General features: G+C 47.3%; 1 protein-coding gene across 2 annotated transcripts in view; it reads left to right on the top strand.

Moving 5' to 3' along the window:
* The window catches only part of WSCD2 (WSC domain containing 2), a 131,860-nt gene that overhangs the window by 76,571 nt on the left and 34,113 nt on the right, over positions 1–21,176 (top strand). For both annotated transcript variants that reach the window (XM_010360633.2, XM_010360627.2), the window contains 3 exons: positions 641–755; positions 4,888–5,072; positions 19,593–19,714. In XM_010360633.2, the coding sequence (XP_010358935.1) occupies positions 641–755; positions 4,888–5,072; positions 19,593–19,714 (422 nt within the window). The remainder of the gene's footprint in view (positions 1–640; positions 756–4,887; positions 5,073–19,592; positions 19,715–21,176) is intronic.

The raw sequence follows: 21,176 nt of genomic DNA, 5'->3' as shown, positions 1-21,176 counted from the left end.
GGCCAGTTTCTTATTCTACTCATCTTAGTTTGATGCCTATCATATGCAAGACACTATGGTAGAAACTTTTACATAAATCATTCTATTTTAACCTCACTGGATTGTTATTTTTGTTCCCGATTCAAATAAAGCTAGGTCTCTGAAAGATTAACTGACTTAAACTTACTAGGCTTATGCTAGGAAGTAACAAAGTGAAATGAGGACCTAGACATTGAGATAGCTAAGTCCAGGGCACTTTCCAAGGAAAAATAAATATCTTAAGGCAGCTTGTAGACATAGTAACATGTTGTCAAATGTTAAGCCTTTTAGAGCTGTCTTAATGCAAGAAATAGGAAGCTGTGTTTGGTGCTTAGGGAGGCCTTGGCTTAGGTTCCTGGATGCCCAGCTGTCACTGGGTGACCTCAAGGGCTTGGCTGCAGCCCACAGAAGGCTTCCCTCCTCTCTGTTGGTCTCCACTGCCCTGATTAGACCAGGTTCTACCAAGACAAATGACTTTCACTCTCTCATTTCTGCCCAAAGGAAGGACTTGACATTAAAAGGTCAACAAGGTCACATAACCAGAGACACATTGGTGAGGCTTCCCCCTGTAACCCTTGCAGCTTTGTTCCCAGCCACCTCTGACTTTTTCCTTTCCCCAAAGCCAAGTACATCGGCTGCTACCTGGATGACACCCAGAGTCGGGCCCTTCGAGGAGTGTCCTTTTTTGACTACAAAAAGATGACCATCTTCCGTTGCCAGGACAACTGTGCTGAACGGTAGGGCTCCAACATCCAAGACTTGTCCATTTCAGGCCCTTCCTTCTAAGATTCCTGCCTGTGGCATTCTTTGCCCTGCTATGGGAGGGTGTGTTGAAGGGTGAGCACGTGACCACAGGAAAGGTTGATGCAAAGGTGTGTGTGCATTGTGTGTATGTGCATGAGCACATCCGCACAACTGCGGACTGTTCAAGAGTTGGTCTATGGGAGTTTGTGGTTGTGCAACTGTGTCACATTGTGTCTAGGAACAATTTTGTAGCAAACAGAGTACAGGGTCAGCTAGCTGTGTTTGTGAGCTTAATGCCAATATGCAATGATCTTTAAATAATAGTGACCGTGTATGCAGGAGTCTTTGTGAATATGTGTGCAAGGGCCCAGGATTGTGCTTGTGTGTGTAGGTGTCTGATTGCATTTGTTGAATGTGCAACACTGTGTTGAGAGCATGCAAGGTTGTAAAGAATTGCACACAACTTAGAAATGCACCATTAGGTGTGCGTGTGCATGCAGATGAGGGCTGTGAGCATAAGGCTTGCAAGATGTCCACATGAAGGGTAAGGTGAAGGTATCTAATAGTTTCTCAATATATAAACTCCTTGTTTTTCTCCAACGGAGAAACACTTACCTGTTCAGACAGTGTTTTCCAATCTAAGAAGACAACGATGGTTTTTATTAGACATGCACTGGGAGTAGAGGGGAGAGAGTTAATGTTTTGAGAGTGGACAAGTCCCCAGAGACCTGGTGAACAGGGACAGGACCCCTGGGGGTACCATGGGGCTAAGCTGAGCTTCTCTTCTTGTTTCTTGGGCCCCTTGACCTTGTAGTGGCTCATGAAGAGGCTTTAATATGCTCACCTCCAGGCTCCAGCTGGCTGTCTCTGACAGTCACAAGCTTTGCCAACCTCAGCTGCATGTCTGGTGTGGAAATGGGCAAGTGGGTGACCACTGAGAGACTCCTCCTGCTGTTCTTTATTTTTCATTTTTTATTTTTTTGGGACGGAGTCTTGCTCTGTTACCCAGGCTGGAGTGCAGTGGCGTAATCTCGGCTCACTGCAACCTGTGCCTCCCGAGTTCAAGCAATTCTCCTGCCTCAGCCTCCTGAGTAGCTGGGACTACAGGCACATGCCACCATGCCTGGCTAATTTTTTTTTTTTTTTTTTTTTTTTTTTGGTATTTTTAGTAGAGATGGGGTTTCACCATGTTGGTCAGGATGGTCTGGATCTCCTGACCTCGTGATCCGCCCGCCTCGGCCTCCCAAAGTGCTGGGATTACAGGCGTGAGCCACCGCGCCCAGCCCCTGCTGTTCTTGATTAGGAAACACTGCCCCCTTTGTAATCAGCTGCCTAGGGAGCCCACTATTAAAATCCTGAGCCCAGGACCCTCTCCAACTTGAAAAGGATTCCAAGTCCTTGATAACATGAAGTCACTAACTTATCTGTTAAACTTGTGTGCAGGGGGGCGGGGGAAACAGAGGTGAAGGCCACACAGCGCCTGGCCTTAAAGAGCCTGCAAGGGGAGACAAACATGTAAACAGAGAGGGATAACATAGTCAGATAAGGGTTGAGATGGAATAATCGCAGACAGTTGGACATGCAGACAAGGTCTAAGCTGCCTGGGGTGAAAGGAAATACTTCTCAGAGAAGGTGACAGCCAAGATGAGTCAGAGCTACTCATGTAATTCAACTTGGTTCAGCAAATATTTGTTGACTGCCCATGGGTGTTGGACCTGATTCCAGGTGCTGGAGATGAAGAGATGAGCCAGCCACAGCCCTGTCCTCAGCGGGGCTCCCCATCTGGTTGGGGAGATAGAGGCATGAACAATGGCTTGGGCAACAGAATAACAACAGCTTACAATAGTTAAAAAGCACTTGTTCTGTGCCAGGCACTGTGTGAGCATTTTGCAAATATTAACTCTTTAACTTCACAAGACCCCCGTGAGGCAGGAATGTTATGAGCCACATTCCACAGATGAGGAAACCAGGGTACAGAAACATCAAGTATAATGGGTGCTGGGGTGGATGTGCTTTGCAAGGTGCAGGAAAGTCAAGAAGATGGAAGGGATGGAGGGCTCCATGTGGAGGGTTTAGGAAACGTTATCATGGTGAGACCATAAGCTGGGTTTTGAAGGATGAGTAGGAGTTTTCTAGGTAGGGCAGAAATAACAGCATGCTCAAAGGACAGGACTCCTGAAATACACGGAGACACTCAGGGTACTCAGGTAGGCAGCATGGGAGTGCACAGAGGGTACAAAGGGAGTGTCAGGAGAGGAAGCCACAGAGGTGCCCAAAGCCCAGTGAAATGGGGCCTTGAAAGCCAACTAAAGCATCCAGATTTGACCAAGAGGGTAATGGGGAGCCACTGCAGGGTGTCTATCATGGTCTACCTTCATTCCATGAATGTGTATTAATCATCTCTCATATGCCAGGCATTGTCCTGGGATAGGTGGGCAAGATCCACAGGGTCACTGCCCTCCTGGATATTATATTCTAGAGAACAAGACAGGCAATTTACAAACTACATTAAAAATCACTAAGATCATTTCAAAAGTGATGAGAGCCATAAGAAAATGAAATAGAGCAATGGGATAGTGCCCAGCATGAGGGGTAACATTCAGTGTGGTAGTCAATGAAGGATTCTCTAGGAAGATGACTGAGCCCAGACCTGGAAGGTAAAAAAAAAAACCATGCAAACAGCAGAGTAAGAGTGTTCCAGGCAGAGAAACGGCAAGGACAAAAGCCTTGAGGCAGGACAGAACTCAGTGTGTTTAAAGATCAGAGAGCCCATGACTGCAGCAGAATTGGCCAAGGGAAGGATGGTAGGCATCTCATAGTCTGTTTGGGATGCTAGAACAAAATACCTTAGACTGGGTAATTTCTATGAACAGAAATGTATTGCTTACAGTCCTGGAGGCTGGGAAGTCCAATATCAAGGTGCCAATAGATTTGGTATCTGGTGAGTGCCCACTCTCTGCTTCAAAGATGGTGCCTTGTTGCTGTGTCCTCCCATAGCAGAAGAGCAAAAGTGCTCCATCAAGCCTCTTTTATGGGTTTCCCTGAACCTCAGTTTTTCTCCATCTCGACTTTGTCCTTCCTACTCCCGGAGCCACAGCAAGCAATGCTCTTTTCATTTGTTTACAGAGTGGGGTAGCCACTAAGAGTCCTTTTTAGGAAAGGATTCCATCACTATGAAAATTTTCAAAAAAACTTGAAAACCTTGCAGTGCCTGGATTTTTATTTTTAGGAATTTTTCCTTGGTGAATGTGTGAGCTCATTTTCGTCCTCTCCCAGAGGGATGCAAGAGTCCCTGTCTCCCTCATGAGCTCCCTGTGCCTCCTTCCTTCACCCTAGCTACTCTCTAGGGACAAGGAGGCACCGTTCCTGGGTGATGTTTCCAAGAATAAAGGAGCTGGACTCTGGAGAGATGAATGTATCGGGTTTCTAGAAAGGGAAGAGCAAGAAAGAGAGTGGGGTAGGGGAGACCACAGGATCTGGAGTGTGTGTGTGTTGACAGGTGTACCATGTGCAGGTGTGTACAGGTGAGTGTGAATATGGACATGGTGTGTCTATGTGGGTAGGTGTGGAAGGGTGAAGATGAAGGCAGGTGGATGGTCCCTGGGTGTTCCTGTCCCCTCCTTGGGTCTCTCTGTCCTCTAGGGGCCTCCCTGTATTCCTTCTTGGCTTTCCTGCCTCCACACTGCCCCCCTGCAAGGCTAACTCTGTAGCCTCCCTGACTCCTCTTGGGGTCTCGTTATCCCAGACCCAGATGCCCCTGCCCCATGGAGCATGTCTGTCTCACAGATCTCCTGGAGTCTCCCTGCCCACCTCAGGGTCTCCCCTGCCCTCTTTCCAGGGTCTTTCTGTGTGCTACCTCCCTAATCTCATTTCTTTGGGGTCCCTCTGTCTCCCAAAGGCCCCCATCTCCCAGGTCTCCACGATGGGTGGGTCTCCTGTCCCCTGAGGTCTCTCCTGTCCTCTGGGGTCTCTCAGTTGCCCCAACCTCCCATCAGCAGTCTCCCCATTTCCCCTGGGATCTCCTGGTCCCCAGAGCCCTCCCATCCCCCAGGTCTCCACGTTGAGTCTCCCTGCCTTGGGGTCTCCATGGTGGCAGCTACCCTGCTTGACAGCAGCCTCCCCCAGGGGTTACCTGTATGCCGGGCTGGAGTTTGGCGCCGAGTGCTACTGTGGCCACAAGATCCAGGCGACGAACGTGAGCGACGCAGAGTGCGACATGGAGTGCAAGGGCGAGCGAGGCAGCGTGTGCGGCGGCGCCAACCGCCTCTCTGTCTACCGGCTGCAGCTGGCCCAGGAGTCGGCCCGCAGGTGTACGTGAGTCTGCCCTGCCCCTCTCTGCTACTCCTTCCTTGGCTGCAGCCCTTGCCCACCAGAGTAAAGAGTCCCACATGTCTGCCCTGTACCCTCCCTGGCTCCCCATCACTCCAAGGCCACCACCGTCCTGCCCCAGCCTCACCTCTCCCAGTCCCTCACAGAGCCCTTTGCCCCAGCTCCTTTGAATGGTCCTGCATGTGCTTCTCTCTCCCTGCCACTCTGAGCTGCCTCTGGTTCCAGCTGCATCCCTCATTCTCACCAGTCTTCTTCCCTCTGAAACTGAGTTGAAACCTGAGCCTTGCCTTCCCATCCTGATTTTCTCAGAGCAGATTGTCTCTAATGATGATGATGGTGGTAATGACAATAGCAAACACTTTGTCCTTTTCTCCATGCCTCATGTAGAATAGCACATCTAATCTTCACAATGACCATTGACATAGGTACTATTATTTACTTATTCCCATTTTACAGATGAGGAAACTGAGTCTCAATGTCACAAAGCTGGTAAGCAGCAGAGAATTTAAACCCACTCTGGAGCCCTTGATGCTTTCAAAGAGAATCCATCCTGGCTTGTTCAAGCTTCTGGTTTGAGTCTTGTTGGAAAATCTCTCCGATTTCCAAACCAACAGAAGGAGGGGGTGAATAAGAGGACAGGAACTGGCTCCTTGTCTGAGGGTACTGTTCCACCATAGTCCCCTCCTGGGGACTGGAGAGGAATGTTTAATAGCAGCTAATAACTATTTATCAATAATCTACTGTATGTCAGGAACTGTCCTAAGCCAATTACAGGCCTGATTTCATTTACCTCCCTACAGCCTTTTCAGGTAATTACTGTTGTTTATTATCCCCAACCAGGCCAAGGTCACATAGCATAATTCCAGATGACCTTAAGACTTATGAGAAGAGTTAATGTGCTTGGTAAAAGATGGGGGGTGCTGACCTTTCTGGGGGTTACTCCTCCCATGCAGTCCAAAGACAGAAGCAGAAATCCACAGCTGCTTCTCTAGCCCTCTGGCCAGTGCTTCCGAGATTTGCATGTGTCTGAGAGTTCCCCTGGGAGATCTTGTTAAAATGCAGATTCCAATTCAGCAGGTCCAGCAAGATGCTGCATTTCTAAAGAGCTCCCAGGTGATGCCAGGATGCTGGTCCACAAACCACATTTTGAGCCTCTGTGGATCTCATCTAGAATGTAGCCCTGCCCACCCGGGTGGCTTTAGCAGAAAATTAACAGCTAGTCTGTTTGCAGAGAAGGGCCTCTTCCATGTGAATTTCATCGTTTATAGAAACTCATTGTTTGTTTGCTTGAAAATGTGTTCAGTGTTTCAAATCCCAAATATATATATTTTTTAGTCTCACACTGTCACCCAGGCTGGAGTGCAGTGGTGTGATCTTGGCTCACTGCAACCCTTGCATCCCGGGTTCAAGCAATTCTCCTGCCTCAGCCTCCCAAGTAGCTGGGATTACAGCTTCCCACCACCAAGCCTGGCTAGTTTTTTTTCTTTCTTTTTTTTTTTTTTTTTTTTTTTTGTATTTTTAGTAGAGACAAGGTTTCACTATGTTGGCCAGGCTGGTCTCGAACTCCTGACCTCGCGATCCACCCACCTCAGGCTCCCAAAGTGCTGGAATTACAGGCATAAGCCACCATGCTCAGCCTCAAATCCCTTATTTTTGAAGCTCCATTCAAGCTTTGCTGTGCAATAGGGTAGAGTATGTGGTCAATTTGCAAACTGGCTGTTTTTTCCAAATGAACCACAACTTCCACCTCCCCATAGTCACCTCAGTTCATGTATGAAGGCCTAGGAGGGCAGAGGGCAGAGGACAGAGGTAGCACGTGAAATCCAGGCCAGAGAATGTTCATAGAGTGGCTTTCTGGTTTGGCTGCTAATATTACGAGTTTTTAACTTAGTGGCAGATTTATCACCTTTGCAGCTGATCGCCTTTATGTCAATATTTATGTTATTTTGATAGCAACATTTGGACCATCTGAAGAGATGACCTTAAAGTCAGGGATATTTAGAGGGAAAGCTGCTGCCAGTAACACATCCTAGTGGATGAAGCTGAGATAGATAACAAGAATTGGATTGTGTATGTCATTAGCCAGACACTAGCCAGACCTCCTTTTGGTTAATGTTCAGGTTGGCTGAATAACCTGGACGCACTCTCAATATCTCTTTCTCTCCTTCTCTCTCCCCTCTCTCCTCCCCACCTCTCTCTTCCTCTTTCTCTCCCTCACTTTCCTCTATCTTTCTTCCTCCCTGTCTCCACCCCCGTTTCTCTCTCTCTCTCTCTTTCTCTCTCTCTCTCTCACACACACATACACACATTCAGACACACACACAAACACACACACACACACACTGCTGTGATCACTTTGTATTACATAATAACACTTTCACTGACCATGGGTCAGCTGGGGGGCTGCTGGCAGGAATGCTGCTGCACCCCTCACCTGCCCCTTCTGTGTGGCACAATTATTTGGGTGGTTCTTTGTACCATCTGAGAATAGCATTTTTGTATTATGTCCAAGAGGAAGAAACACACTTATTTCTACTGAGAGTGGAGTCCTGGATTCTCTAAAGTTCATCACTGTTGTTCTGAATCATCACCATATAAGGTTTGAAGTTTGAGCACCTTCAGCTGAAGACCCTAAAAGAAAATCTAAGCCTTATTAATCCCGAGGCTACCAAGACTGAGACTTAGAAGGAAGGCAGCTTGGACAAGGAGAGAGATGGTTGACAATGTTTCAAACCCAGTTGGCAACATGGTATACAAAGAGAATGCAGGAACCATTCATTGAACCAAAACACTTGATGAGCTCTTCTGTGGATGAGGTATGGAGAAGCTCAGTGGTCAGTAAAGCACAATGCCTGACCTCAAGGAGCTTTCCATCTCATGGGGCAACAGACCTGATACTAGTGAAATTGGTTCAACCATGAGTTAGAAGGATAATTTTGTGCAGACCCAATACAAGTAGGATTGGTTGAACCAGAGACCCAGAGGGCTGCAGGGGCTCTGTCTTCAAGAGCCAAGGGAGCAATTTTTGAGCTGAATCGCATTATAAGAGGATTCCAGGTGAAGGGGACAGCCATGGGTTCTAACTCATGATCAAAAGCCCAGAGTCAGCAAAGGTCATGTATTGAATGCTATGTTGGAAGCACCTTTTTCACTAATGTCTGCGTTTTACATTGGAGAAACTGTGGCTCAGAGAATAGAAATGGCTAAATTGAACAGCACTGGGGGAGGCTCCATAAAGGAGGGGACAGCTCGATAAAGGAGGGGACATTTGATGAGAGGCTTGAAAGGTTGTTTCCTGGCAGAGAAGAGGAGGATACTCAGACTCAAGACAAATCACCAAGCAGTGGGAGAGAAATTAGGCAAATAAAAGAGAGCACAAAAGCCTGGTGCCTATTGCAGGAAATGACTGGCAGGCATGGGTTTTCTAAGGCTACTGTGCCTCTTAGGGACTGAGGATAGGTTGGAACCCAGGTCCATGAATCCCAGTTAGGGTACCCACTTGCCACAGTGATGCAGGCACCCTGACCCTGGAATTTGGTTCAGAACACCATCTTCTCTCTTTTGGGGGAATTCCTTGGCTCCAGCTCATCTCCTCCCTTCCCTGACCCCTGATCCCTCCTTTCACCTTGTTTCCAGACTCTAGGCAATGTGAAATCTGCAATGTCTTTGCTCTGACTCAGTGGCATCTTCGATTTCCTAGGATTATGCCTAGGATTTGCTTTGTACACAAATAAGTCAGAAAGGGATGCCTTCCAAGTCACTGGCACACAACTCTGGCATGTATTACATCAGGCAAGAGAAATGAGTGAACGCTCTAGCAAACAGCTATGGCAGAAACCAGATTTCATTTGTAGAGTCATTAGTTGGTATTAACACTGTGTCCTAATTGTGTTTTCCTAAGCAGTGGCACAGAACTCTTAATGATTGGAGAGATCTAAAGGAAGCTTATTATCTCCCAAGCACCATTCTGGTGGGGCATCTGCCTCGCACAGGATGCCAGCCTAGGTGTTTCTGAGGTGAGGTGATGGAATGCTCCCATAATAGTGAGAGCATTAAAAGGTTAGCAGAGCAAATGTCTGCAGGCACTCTGCTATTCTGCCTTGACACTGACTCTCCGGCACGTGGACTCTTTGCCCTTGTTATAAAAGAACTGAGAAATGGACTTCTTTCTTGGTCAGATTACATTTTTCACAGCAGTTTGCTAAATGTGTCGGCAAGTGTAGCTCTCCTCCCAGGGGTAGAGACCTGCTGGTGATTTGAGAACATTATGGCTTTATGCGATGTTGCAAGAAATTTCATTTGCCTGAAAGACTCTTGCAAGATTTGGGTTGCAAAGTTCATTAGAACGGGGCTCCTGAGTCCCAAGGGTGTCTGTCCATGGTGCTGACCACCCTTTAGCACTGCCTAAAACCCCAATGATGGCAAACCAGCCTCTCCCACGGATCTGCACTTTTTTCCTTTTGTTTTTTCCTTCCTAGTTTAGTGGCGACATTATGAAGCTTACACTATCACTGAAAAAATAGATACCTTATTTATGGTTCACAATTTACATGGTGGATTTTGTGTACTGTTGTTAATTCTGGCAATTTTTTGTCTCCCAGAGTTAGAAGGAGAATTTTGTGCAGTGCTTTGCTTTATGTTCACTGATCCTCCATTCCAACTACTTCTGCTGAGAGGAACCCTCAGATGATTAGGGAACAGTCACATTTGCTGGAATGGACCACGTCTAGCTCCTTCTTTGCTAGGCCTGGAGGCTTCTTCTACTTCCCTTTGCTGTAGGTCTGGGAGCCCCGAATTTCATAATTCATATGGGACCCCATGAACTCTTCTCTGTAGGGCCAAGGGAATGAGAGAAAATATTTCTTCTTCTGCATCATGATGGGAGATAATTGGTTTGCTCTTCTCCCCTAAGCAAAATCTAGGTCATTGGACAGGAAAATATTGGGAGCAATGCAGGTTTTGGAATCAGGCATAGTGTTTCTATCCCTACTCTCTCATTTGATGGCTGTATTGACTTTGGTCAAGCCACTCGTTCTTTCTAGGTGTCAGGTGCTTCATCTATAAAATGAAGACAATCCCAATCTTTCACAATTTCTGTGGCCACCAAGTGAGGAAAAGACTAGAAAGCACCTAGCACAGCGCCTGTTACAGAGTAGCTTTTTCCTAACGGAAACTCCCCAGTTCACTTCGAGAAGCACCCAATTCAAGCGATTTGAATTTCCAACAGCCCACAGGAGCCTTTGGTAATGTCTAAAAATAGCTGGCTTGAATTCTCTTTGGACAGTTAGGCTCTTTGTGTAATTCAATCTCTCTCTGATTATAGGTAGCTAGGTAGCCATTAACAGCTTCCAGCTCACTGCCTTTCCTCCTCACCAGCATCTTTAATGCAGTGGAGCTTGGCCTAATTACCCAGGGGGTGGTGGCTTCTTTCAAACCAAGGAGAACTCTTCCACAGCTGCCTCTAAGCTGATGCCAAGTGACATTTACCTCATTTTTGTGAAGCTCCAGAACAAAGAGATGATAGGACTTCAGAGACACTTGCAGCTGGTTCCGGGCTGTTCTTCGTGTGGCCCCAGCAAAGGGAGTTGATGAACGGTTGCTCTGCTTGCTTCTTGCTAGTAAAAAGCCCAAGCTGCTGAGGTCATGTACCATCCCAGCTAGCCTGGCAATGCAGAGCTGACATTGTCAGAATGTGGGGCATGGGCTTTTGCAATCCTTGGACTCCCACTGTGGGGCCTGAGTGGATTTCTGGAAAATTCAGGTAGCTGGCATGGGGGTCTCTGGAGTGCAACTTGTTAAAATTGGGCAGACCTTCTTCAGGATAGTAAAGAGATGGGAAACTAGGGTGTGATGTCAAACAAGATTGGGGTCAAATCCCAGCTCTGCTCCCTACCAGCTGTGTGACCTGGAAAAGTAATTGAGTCTCTGCCTATAGAACAGGATAATAATATTGTTCACCTCATAGGTTGTTGTGAGGATTAACTGAGATATAATGTACACAACATACTTAGCACTAATGACATAGAGTAAGCAGCTGTTGTTATTATTGCCATCATTGGCAGTTATTTAGAAAGGTTGATTATTAGGAAGATGCCATCCAGGGCTACTGCTGTTGTCATGCATGACTCCAGGGAGTACCATTCACATAGACTATGAGCTGTGAAAAGCAATGGCCCTGAAATCTGTGAAGGATTTTCCTTGTAATTGAAAGTGCTCAAAGATCCAAGATGTTTTAAGTTGGGTTCTCCCAAAACAGGGATGTGAACCTTGGCTACCTGGAAGGTGTTGCCAAGATGCACCCATAGGGGACTAGAAAGGTAAGATGGAGAAGAAAGCTAATACAGGGTCCCTGACAAAGCAGGTCTCTAGTGAGGACAACGGAAGCTTAACCCCGCTGGAGAGCTCTGGGGGATGGTATTGAACAAACTTCAGACGTGTTTCACCTGAGGAGCAGAAAGCTGCTGTATTTTTTTTTCCTCCAACTCTCATCCATCATTGGCTGAGGGTGGCTCCTGGGGAGATTAACTCCCTGGCAGGCCCAGCTTGTCCCTCACAGGCCCTAAGGCAGAGTCATGGTCACTATCAGCCTATAATGGAATGGCAAATGCCAACAGCAGGCATATTAATGGACCACTGACAGCAAACAGTGCATGGGTTCTAGCCACCCTCCACATATTATGGGCAAGTGATAGAGAAAGGAATAAGAAGTGGCATGGTTTGAGTACTTACGTCTCAGACACTGTTGTAAATGCCATCGCATAGACTTTCACCCCAACTGTGCAGGGTAGATACGACAATCCTCAATCCTCATGTACAGATGAGAAAAACTGAGGCTCAGCAAAGTGAAGACACCTGCCCGATGGCACACAGCTCGATAAGCACCTGACCCAGGTCTGTCTGACTTAGAGCCAAGGCCCTTTCCTCGGGACACCAGAGCCTTTTGCAAACAAGAAAGCATCTTTTCACTGCTATGGAAATCCAGAATTCTTTATACCACAGGAGTGTCAGGGAAGCCAAGGGATTCCCTTGCCACTTCCCTTTCATTTTCAGACATAAGAGATGAAAGAGTCTCTCACCCACTGAAGGGGAGGGCCAGGTGACCCATATTACAGATGGAGGAAATGAGGGAAGTGGGGAGAGTAAATGTCTGTGTCCAGATCACCAAGACAGTGGAGAGCCACCTGCAGAGGGAGATGGCCTCCAGAGAGCTCCCTAGGTCCCTGGGTGTCAAGCTAAACCAATCCCTTCCTGACTTAGAAAGCTCTTCAAACCTTCTGCTGGATATCAGGAAGCCCTCTGTGACTTCACGCAGTTTCCTCACAAAGTAAAATAGGCCAGACTTCAGGAATGCCTTCCACCCAGGAGATTAACTGCTCCTGGAACTGACTTCCCAAACTGTTATCCCCTCACTGCACCCCCAGAACACATCTTGCCCAAAGAGGTGCACAGTAGTAGTTTCTAATCCATCTCAGGCCCTTTAAGTCCTCTAAAAATTTCACCTTATTTGGTATTCAGAGGATTCAGTTTAGCCCTCCTCTCTAAGCTGGGAGAGTCAGGGACTCATTAGCAGGTGTTTAAATGTCAAAGGGAGGCCAGTCTCTGCAGAGCTGGATCTACAAAGACTTCCTTCCTCTTCCTATTCTGGCCTCCTAATATCTAGGCAGGCTGGAAGAAATCACATGGAGAAATGCCAGCCTAGGGATTCCACATGGCTCTCCCCCTCTTTTCAGTCTAAGGACAGCAGGTAAGGAGACAGACCTTTGACTGCCCCCTCTCTAGTACCTGTAGCTCACAAAGTTTATCCATGTCCATCTCTGAATGATTCACCCAATATTTATGCACCCATTTTAGAGATGAGAACATTGAGGCTCTGAAATGAGAGGAAATTTGCCCATGGCCAAAGACAAGGAAGGGCAGAGGTGCCATGTGAAGGAGAGTTCCCCGTTTTACAGCTGAAGATGCTGAGTTCCAGAGAGGAGAAACTGAGTCAGGATGAGAATTCATGTTTCCTAATCATTAAGTCTTCTGCTCCTCAGCCAGGATGGCTCACCCTGAGCCTGTCAGTCCAGGGAAATGCCATGGCTCTCCGGTGTGGTGCCAGGATGGAAGGCCTCTCCTGGGGCTCTGGGTCAGGGTGGGTCCCCTGAAGCTCATCTGGAGATGCATGTTAATATGACCCATCAGCGGACTGAGCCCAAAAGATGGGTGCCCAGCTTGGGGACAGGGGAGAGGGCAGCGCCCTTGGCCAAGGAAGCCTAGAGGAAGATGCATATGTGCCACCCACAGGCCCTGAGTGATGCTCCAGTGCCTTCAATTATTTGGGGTCATGCTCTTAGGGGATACAAGGGTGACTCCTGAGGGTGAAGAACCCCAAAGACCACCCTGGGCTTGCTTCAGCTTTCACATGCCCACAGTCAGACATGCACACTCCCATACAGAGATGACTTGTATATGAGATCCACTGTGATGCAAACAACTGGGACAGACACCAGCAGTGTCCCTGGCTGTGGGCACCAGGTGCAAGGGTCCCCAGTGCTCTTGGCATCCTGGGAAAAGACTCCACCTGGGCTGCACTCCATCAGAGGGATCTACCCATCCAGTTACTCTCTCTTCTTATGGTGCATTTCCCCTTGCACTGGGGAAATACATATTTTTATCTGAACCTAGGTGCCAGCCTTTGAGATGATTGGGAAATGTCAAACCCCTGGTGGCATTGAACTGGGCTCATGAGGGACTGGCTGAAGCCCAGCCTCATCCTCTACTAGGAGAAGAGGAGCCCTCTTCTCAGCCAGCTGGTTGCCAGGCAACCCAGAGAGAGCCCCTGGGGTTGTTGTCTCCACGTGCACAAACACCTTATGGTAAGACTCGCCCTCCTAGAGGTTGATTTGATGCACAACCACACAAGTTATCTACAGAAGCGCACAGTCAAATGCACAGGGCCAGAGACTCCTATGTTCTCCCACAGACCCATGATATGCAGATGAGCACGGTCTACAGGGTCACATTTGCATTCTCAGAGGTCAGCATCCACATGCCCAGACAGGTGGATCTGCACTCACACTGGCATGAGCATAGTCACACATACACGTGGGATGCACACATCATCACTCACACCCTTTCATACACAGATGAGCACTGTGTGCACAGCAACAGACACACATTCAGTGTCACATCCCACTGCTCAAACAATCTCAGTGCAGCCAGACCCACAAGTGCCCTCACACAGCCTCTCCTGCCCCCATTAATGCACAGACACACACACACACATGCACACACATGTGCAAACACCACTCACTTCTTCAGACAAGACTGTGTCTTCCCAACACACTGCTGTGTTGGGGGCCTCAGACCCCACCAGGGTAGTGGAACAGGACTCAAGAAAGGACTCACATTAGAGGATAAGAGTTGGTGGGCTTGGGATCCCTACAAGGGTACCCAGGACTGCCCCAGCCCTAAAGGGGCCTCTGTTGGCTCCAACCCCCAAAATACTGTCTTTAGCAACCCTCCAAGCTCTAGCTTACGACCTGGGAGGATTTCATGATGGTCCCTCAAATAGGATCCTGGTGGGGAAGAGGGGAGGGAGGTTAACAATTTGAAGTTGGTTCTAGAGACCTGGGGTCAAGATCTGGACATTTGAGGATGCTTAAAGAAGAATCAGACTCCAGTGCCAAGGGACCTCAGAGTGACAGCCCTGACTTTCTGAATGATTTGTGGTGAAAAGCAGAGTGGACATGAAGGGTGGGAGAGAGAAAATCAATGTCCCACTGTTGTGAAATGCTAAAGCCAGGGGTGGCTTTTTTAAAAAGGGACAGCCCAGGAGAGTGCAGACTTGGAGTTCAGACATTCCCAGGTTGGAATCCAGACACTGCCACTTGTCAGCTGTATGGCCTTGGGCAAGTCACTTCCCCTCTGCACCTGTTTTCTCTTCTTTATAATGGAGAGAATGAGATCTTCCTGCTAAGGGTTAGGAAGGTTCCACTGGATAAGATATATCAAGCTTTTACACAATGCCTGGCACTTGATAAATATCAAAGATGTAAGTCTGACTCTTACAAGCTGGGTGACTCACATCAAGCAGTTTCAGTCCTCTGAGCCTTGAGTTTCCTCATCTGTGAAAATGGGGAGCCCCATATGACCAGGGTGAATGGGAGAGTTCAGTGAGACACATGTGTGAACAGCTCAGCCTACTTCCCATCACATACCATACAATCAGTACATGGTAGCAATAACAATCACAAAAATATTATGTTTTTCTTAAAGACAAGGTCCCACTCTGTCAACCAGGCTGGAGTGCAGTGGCATGATCATGGCTCATTGCAGCCTCAACTGCCTGGGCTCAAGCAATTCTTCCATATCAGCCTCCTGAGTAGCTGGGACTACAGGCATGCACCACCACCCATAGCTAATTTTAAAAAAAAATTATTTGTAGACATAGGGTCTTGCTATGTTGCTCAGGCTGATCTCAAATTCCTGGGCTCAGGGAATCCTCCTGTCGTTGCCTCCTAAAGTGTTGGGATTACAGGTATGAGTCACTGCACCGGGCTAATATTATATTAATATAAGCATCTATTCATAATAGTATCATTATTATTGGAAGAAGCACAGGCTTTGGAGACAGGGAAATCTGGCTTTGATCTCACCCTGTTGTTTGCCAGCTCTGTAACACTGGAAGCCAGCGAGCCTGCCTCAGCTTCCTCAGTTTTATCATCTGTGAGATGGAGGTACTCATAGCATCTATCACCTATGGGTGCTGTGCAGACTGAGTGGACCCAGAGTTCCCAGCATGGAGCCTGACATTCGCAGGAACTCAGTAAATTCAAGTGGAGTGGAAAGAGAGGGAAAGTTAGCATCTCGTTGCCCAGTGACCTGACTTAGCATCCGGCTGAGTTATCTGGTTAAGTAAGAGTTCATCCACAGTGCTTGGGACCCCCCCCAACTCATTGCCGTAAATCTTTAGCTCAAATGCCCACTTCCCCAGTGGGTGTGGCAGCTCACACCTATAATCCCAGCACTTTGGGAGGCTGAGAGAAGCAGATCACTTGAGATCAGGAGTTCCAGACCAGCCTGGCCAACATGGTGAAACCCCATCTCTACTAAAAATACAAAAATTGAGCTGGGTGTGGTGGCACACATCTGTAATCCCAGCTACTCGGGAGAATGAGGCGGGAAAACCACTTGAACCTGGGAGGCGCAGGTTGCAGTGAGCCGAGATCTGCACTCCAACCTGAGCAACAGAGGAAAACTCAGACACACACACAATGTGTATGGCACATGCTATGGACATCATGCTCTAGGTGACCTTACAGGGCATCCCACTCAGCAACCCAGGCCACAAAATGGATGACTGTCCAGTGTTTCTCTACAGGGCACTAGTGGCATTTGGGATGTGGCACGTGCTCATTTAGGAGGTGAAGGGCTGTCCTGTACAGAACAGGCATACACATTTCCGGCCCCAGCCCTTCAAGTGCCAGTGATCTCAAACCACTGGAGCCATCAAAGGTGTTCCCACACTTCTTTGAATGTTCCCAGGGTAGTAGGCATGAGAGTCACTGCACAGTTTAACTCCCAGTCCTCATTTATATGTGGGGAAACTGAGGCCTGGAGGGACCACGGAGCAGATGAGCAGCATCCTGACATTATCACCACTACCACTGCCACTTGTCTCACCAGGATAAAGCCAGAAACCCAGAAAGTTAAGACAGCAGGAGTTTGAGGGATGCCCTGGGAATTAGTCATTTAACCAAATTCCTAATGTCCTCTTAGTTTTCTTGGTTTGTCACTGCAGTAAGCAACTTCAGCCTATCAGGTGCCATGTGGTAGAAAGAATCACTAGGGTGTCTTTGATGGCTAAAATATAAAATTATCATTCATAAACACCCTCCCCCCACCCTTCTGCTCAGGGAGTTATTCCATATCCTCTTCTCTGCACATAAATGTAAATATATATGTGTATGCTAAAAAACGATTTTACACTCTCGATAGACCCAGACACCGCTACAGAGAGAGACATATGGTTTTTGCAACTTGCTTCGCTTTTTTCCAAGGGCTAACACTTTGCTTCTGAGCCTCAGTAAGTTTTTGCAAACGATGGGTCCTTAGATTTGTCTTGCAACCTCTTCTCTCAAAGCCCTGTTTCTCTCATCTGTAAAATGAGAGTTTACAATGAACCTTGCAGGATTTTCAAGAAGGTGACATGAGCTGACGTTTCTGAAGTACTCAGCAGAGGAGATGACATATAATAGGGATTCAATAAATGGGGTCTGTTTTTGTGCTGATGGTTTTCATCACACTGTGTTAACAATGCCCTTTGTTTTATGTGGATGGCTATGCTTCCGGAAGGGTATATACAACTCAGAATTTGAGAAATAACCCAATTGTAAATGTATGTCACCAGCCTTTCAAAAGATTTAACAGCGGCCACTTAAATTTTGTTTTAATAGAGATGGAGGGCTCACTATGTTGGCCAGGTTGGTCTTCAATGCCTGGCCTCAAGCAATCCTCCTGCCTTGGCTTCACTTGTTTTGTCTTTATTACATAAAACTACATATTCATTGTAGAAAAAAGTTAGAACTAAGAGTTTTACAAAGAGATGGAAATAAAAATTACCTATATTCCTACTGGATTGGTCAGAGTTCTCTAGGGAAACAGAACCAATAGGATTAGAACCAATATGATATGTGGGTAGATATATTAAGAGATTTATTTTAAGGAAATTGGCTCACGTGATTGTGAGAGCTGGCAAGTCCGAAATTCGTATGACAGGCCAGCACACAGGAAACTCAGGCAGCAGTGAACGCTGCCATCTTGAGATGGAATTCCTTCTTCTCCAGGAAGCCTTAGGATTGCTTTTAAGGCCCTCAACTGATTGGATGAGGCTCACCCACATTATCAAGCATCATTTCCTCTACTTAAGGTCAACTAATGGTAGATGTCAATCACATACGGAAAATACCTTCATAGCAACATCTAGACCAATGTTTCGCCAAACAGCTGGGCACCATGGCCTAGCTAAGTTGACACATAAAATTTATCCTTCACACCTACTGTCCAGGGACATCACGGTTATTAACACATTGGTATATGTCTCTCTAGAGATTAATTTTTTACAAAATTGCTATTATATAACATGTAGGATTTGACATTCTCAGTTTTTATTTAACTTTGTATCTTAAACACATCTTCCTCTGGCTAAAATAACTTTTAACACCGTTTATTTCAATGGAATTCCACCTTCAATAGAATTCCATTGTGTGTTGTCATTCCAGACATTATTGGCCCAATTATCTAATTGCTGGACACCTAGGTTTTTTCTACTCCTTCACTTGTTAATTTTTAAAATGCTGCAATGAACAACCTTACTGATAAATCTTTGCGCACAACTGTAGTGGATGCTATAGGCACCCACCCAAGTCCCCTTTCCTGTGGTGACTGTTGGTGAATCAGTGGCTCACGACTGCCCCGTTCTCTGAAAAATAGCCTTGGGCCCATCAGAAGCAAGCAGCCCCTCGCAGGAAGTTATGCCCCACCCTAGAGTACAGCCCTCAGCCAAAAACTGACTGACACTGGAGACTAGGCTAGACAAGGCCAAGGCAAGCCTGTCCCCTTTCCTTAAGGTGGGGCCAATTCTATAGTGCAATTTCTCATCCAGAGCCTCCTCCTGATCCCTGCCATGAGACCAGGATGGAGATGGGACCCAGCTGAGATCACATCCTTACTTAGCTCTGTCTGGTCCTGCCTCCCGCTTTCTTTCTCTGAGAGCACACCTTCAATGAAACATTTGTCTCAGGCTCTGCTTCAGTAGCCCCAACCTAAGACAACATCTCTGAATATTTTCTTAAGGGATGACTTCTATTGAAGATGTGACAATGGACTCCAAATTTTTTATTGTGTAGCTGCACTATTTCTGGGTTAAATTTTCTTAAAGGGATTCCCTCTGACATGTCAGTCCCTTGCAGCTTGTTGGTGCTCAGTACTGAGTAGGTAGGGACTTCTGAGGCCCAGGACTTTTCCCCTAAAGCCCAGGGCAACGAAAGGGAGAGGAGAACCCTAGTAGTAGTGAGTAAGGACAGGACAGCTCCAGACCCCTTGCTTCCCTCAGTCCTCAAACACTCAGCCCTGATGAAATCACAAAAATCCTCTGCGCACTTGATAATTTCCCCGAATGGGGCACTGCCATGGTTGGGAATGAGGAAGTGAGGCATGAGAATCTGACAAAGAAAGTGAGATAGCATGGCCCAGGAAGAATGTCATCTCAGTGACCTGGGTTGTTGACAAAGGCCCCAGGGTTGAGGAGAACGTTCTTTGATGTATCAAGCTCATTGACTATGAACAGATATGTTCAAGAACAGAAAACATAGCCGCTCTTTCCATCTCTGCTTTGGCTTGCTCTGTGACCTTGGGCAAGACTCTTGCCTTCTCTGGGCTTTCTTCAGAAGGTGGTTTTCCCAACCAGATCTGATTCCTTGTATATCTGACTGGTCTTCTTCTCTCTGGCTCTTCAGATGGAAGTGCTGTGTTCCGGGGCTGCTTCCGCAGGCCTGACAACCTTTCCCTGGCTTTACCCGTGACAGCTGCCATGCTGAACATGTCCGTGGACAAGTGCGTGGACTTCTGCACTGAGAAGGTGAGCACAGGGTGGGGCCCACGGAACTCGGGGTAGGGGGGACTGTGCAGCACAGCTGAAGGAACCACGTGCTCGGCTGGAGAAGCAACAGCTCAGCCGGGATAGATGTAGTCGCTGACTGGGATCTATGACATGGGAGAGGGATGTGACCGTTTCACGTGGATCTGACGGACTGGAGCTACACAGAATAGATTTTCCTGCCTTTGAGGAAGTGAGTTTTAATACTGAGGAATAGTTAGGAATGAGGGTTATTAGTCCATTTTCATACTGCTATGAAGAAATAACTCAGATTGGGTAATTCATTTAAAAAAAAAAAAAAGAGGTTTAATAGACTCACAGTTTCACATGGCAAGGAGGCCTCTCAATCATGGTGGAAGGCAAAGGAAAAGCAAAGGCATGTCTTACATGGCAGCAGGCAAGATAGTGTGTGTAGGGGAACTGCCCCTTTTAAAGACACCAGATCTCATGAGACTTATGCACTATCATTAAAACAACATGGGAAAAACCCACCCCCATGATTCAGTTCCCTCCCACCAGGTCCCTCCCGTGACACATGGGGATTATGGGAGCTACAATTCAAGATGAGATTTGGGTGGGGACACAGCCAAACCATATCAGGGGGTGACATTTGAACTTGGCCTAGAAGCATGAAAAAATTACCAAGTAAAGGTAAGGACAGTCCCACCTTAGGGCAGAGGAAGTTCCCCACTGGAGGAGGGGTGCAAGCAGAGGCCAGGCAGCAGTGTCATCCAGAGCTTTGGGCACTGGATAGCACCTGGGTTGGATGTTCTTTTTTCGGCCTAAGGTGCTAGATATCTGACTGCTTATACTTCCTCCCTAGCCAGGCTGTCAACTCCTGGAGGGTAGGGGCTATGCCTTGTACATTTTGTACCCCCCTTCAATATCCCCAGCACAGAACTGGGCACGTAACTGGCACTCAGCGATGTCCAAGGAGCTCCAGCGTTTTCTCAAAATGAGCTAATTACTCAAGTGTCCAGAGGAGAACCATACCTCCTCCACCACCAAAAGATGGTTGGGCATTTCATTCATTCTAGAGAGTAGTTGAGGGTAGGAGATATAAATGCTTAAACACCAAGAAGAAGCTTTCTTCTGCAGGACTTGAAAGAGAACTGAAAAAAGAAATCCCTTTCTCACGGTCATGCAATACACTGCAGTAAATGCCCCCTTAGTGTGATGGTGATATGGGACCCAAGCTTTGGGAAAAGCTGTCTGAGTCTGTTCTCAGACTCAGTGGATCCAGCCACACAGGCGTGACCCTGGTTTGCTACCAGATTAGTCCTGGACTAGCTACCAGGGAGAACTAGGGGTGGTGGGTCAAGTTTAGAAGCAAATTGGGCAAAAGACAGACCCTTGCCCACCAGATCTCAGGTCCATCCTGCCCCCACTTAGCTGTTCAGTAGAACAAATAAAGCAATCAGAAGCACATCTCCCAACAAAGACT

The sequence above is a fragment of the Rhinopithecus roxellana genome, chromosome 10, assembly GCF_007565055.1.
Source record: "Rhinopithecus roxellana isolate Shanxi Qingling chromosome 10, ASM756505v1, whole genome shotgun sequence".
NCBI classification, from domain to species: Eukaryota; Metazoa; Chordata; class Mammalia; order Primates; family Cercopithecidae; genus Rhinopithecus; species Rhinopithecus roxellana.
Note: the sequence above shows the minus strand (reverse complement) of the source record. Positions and strands in the feature narration are given on the sequence as shown.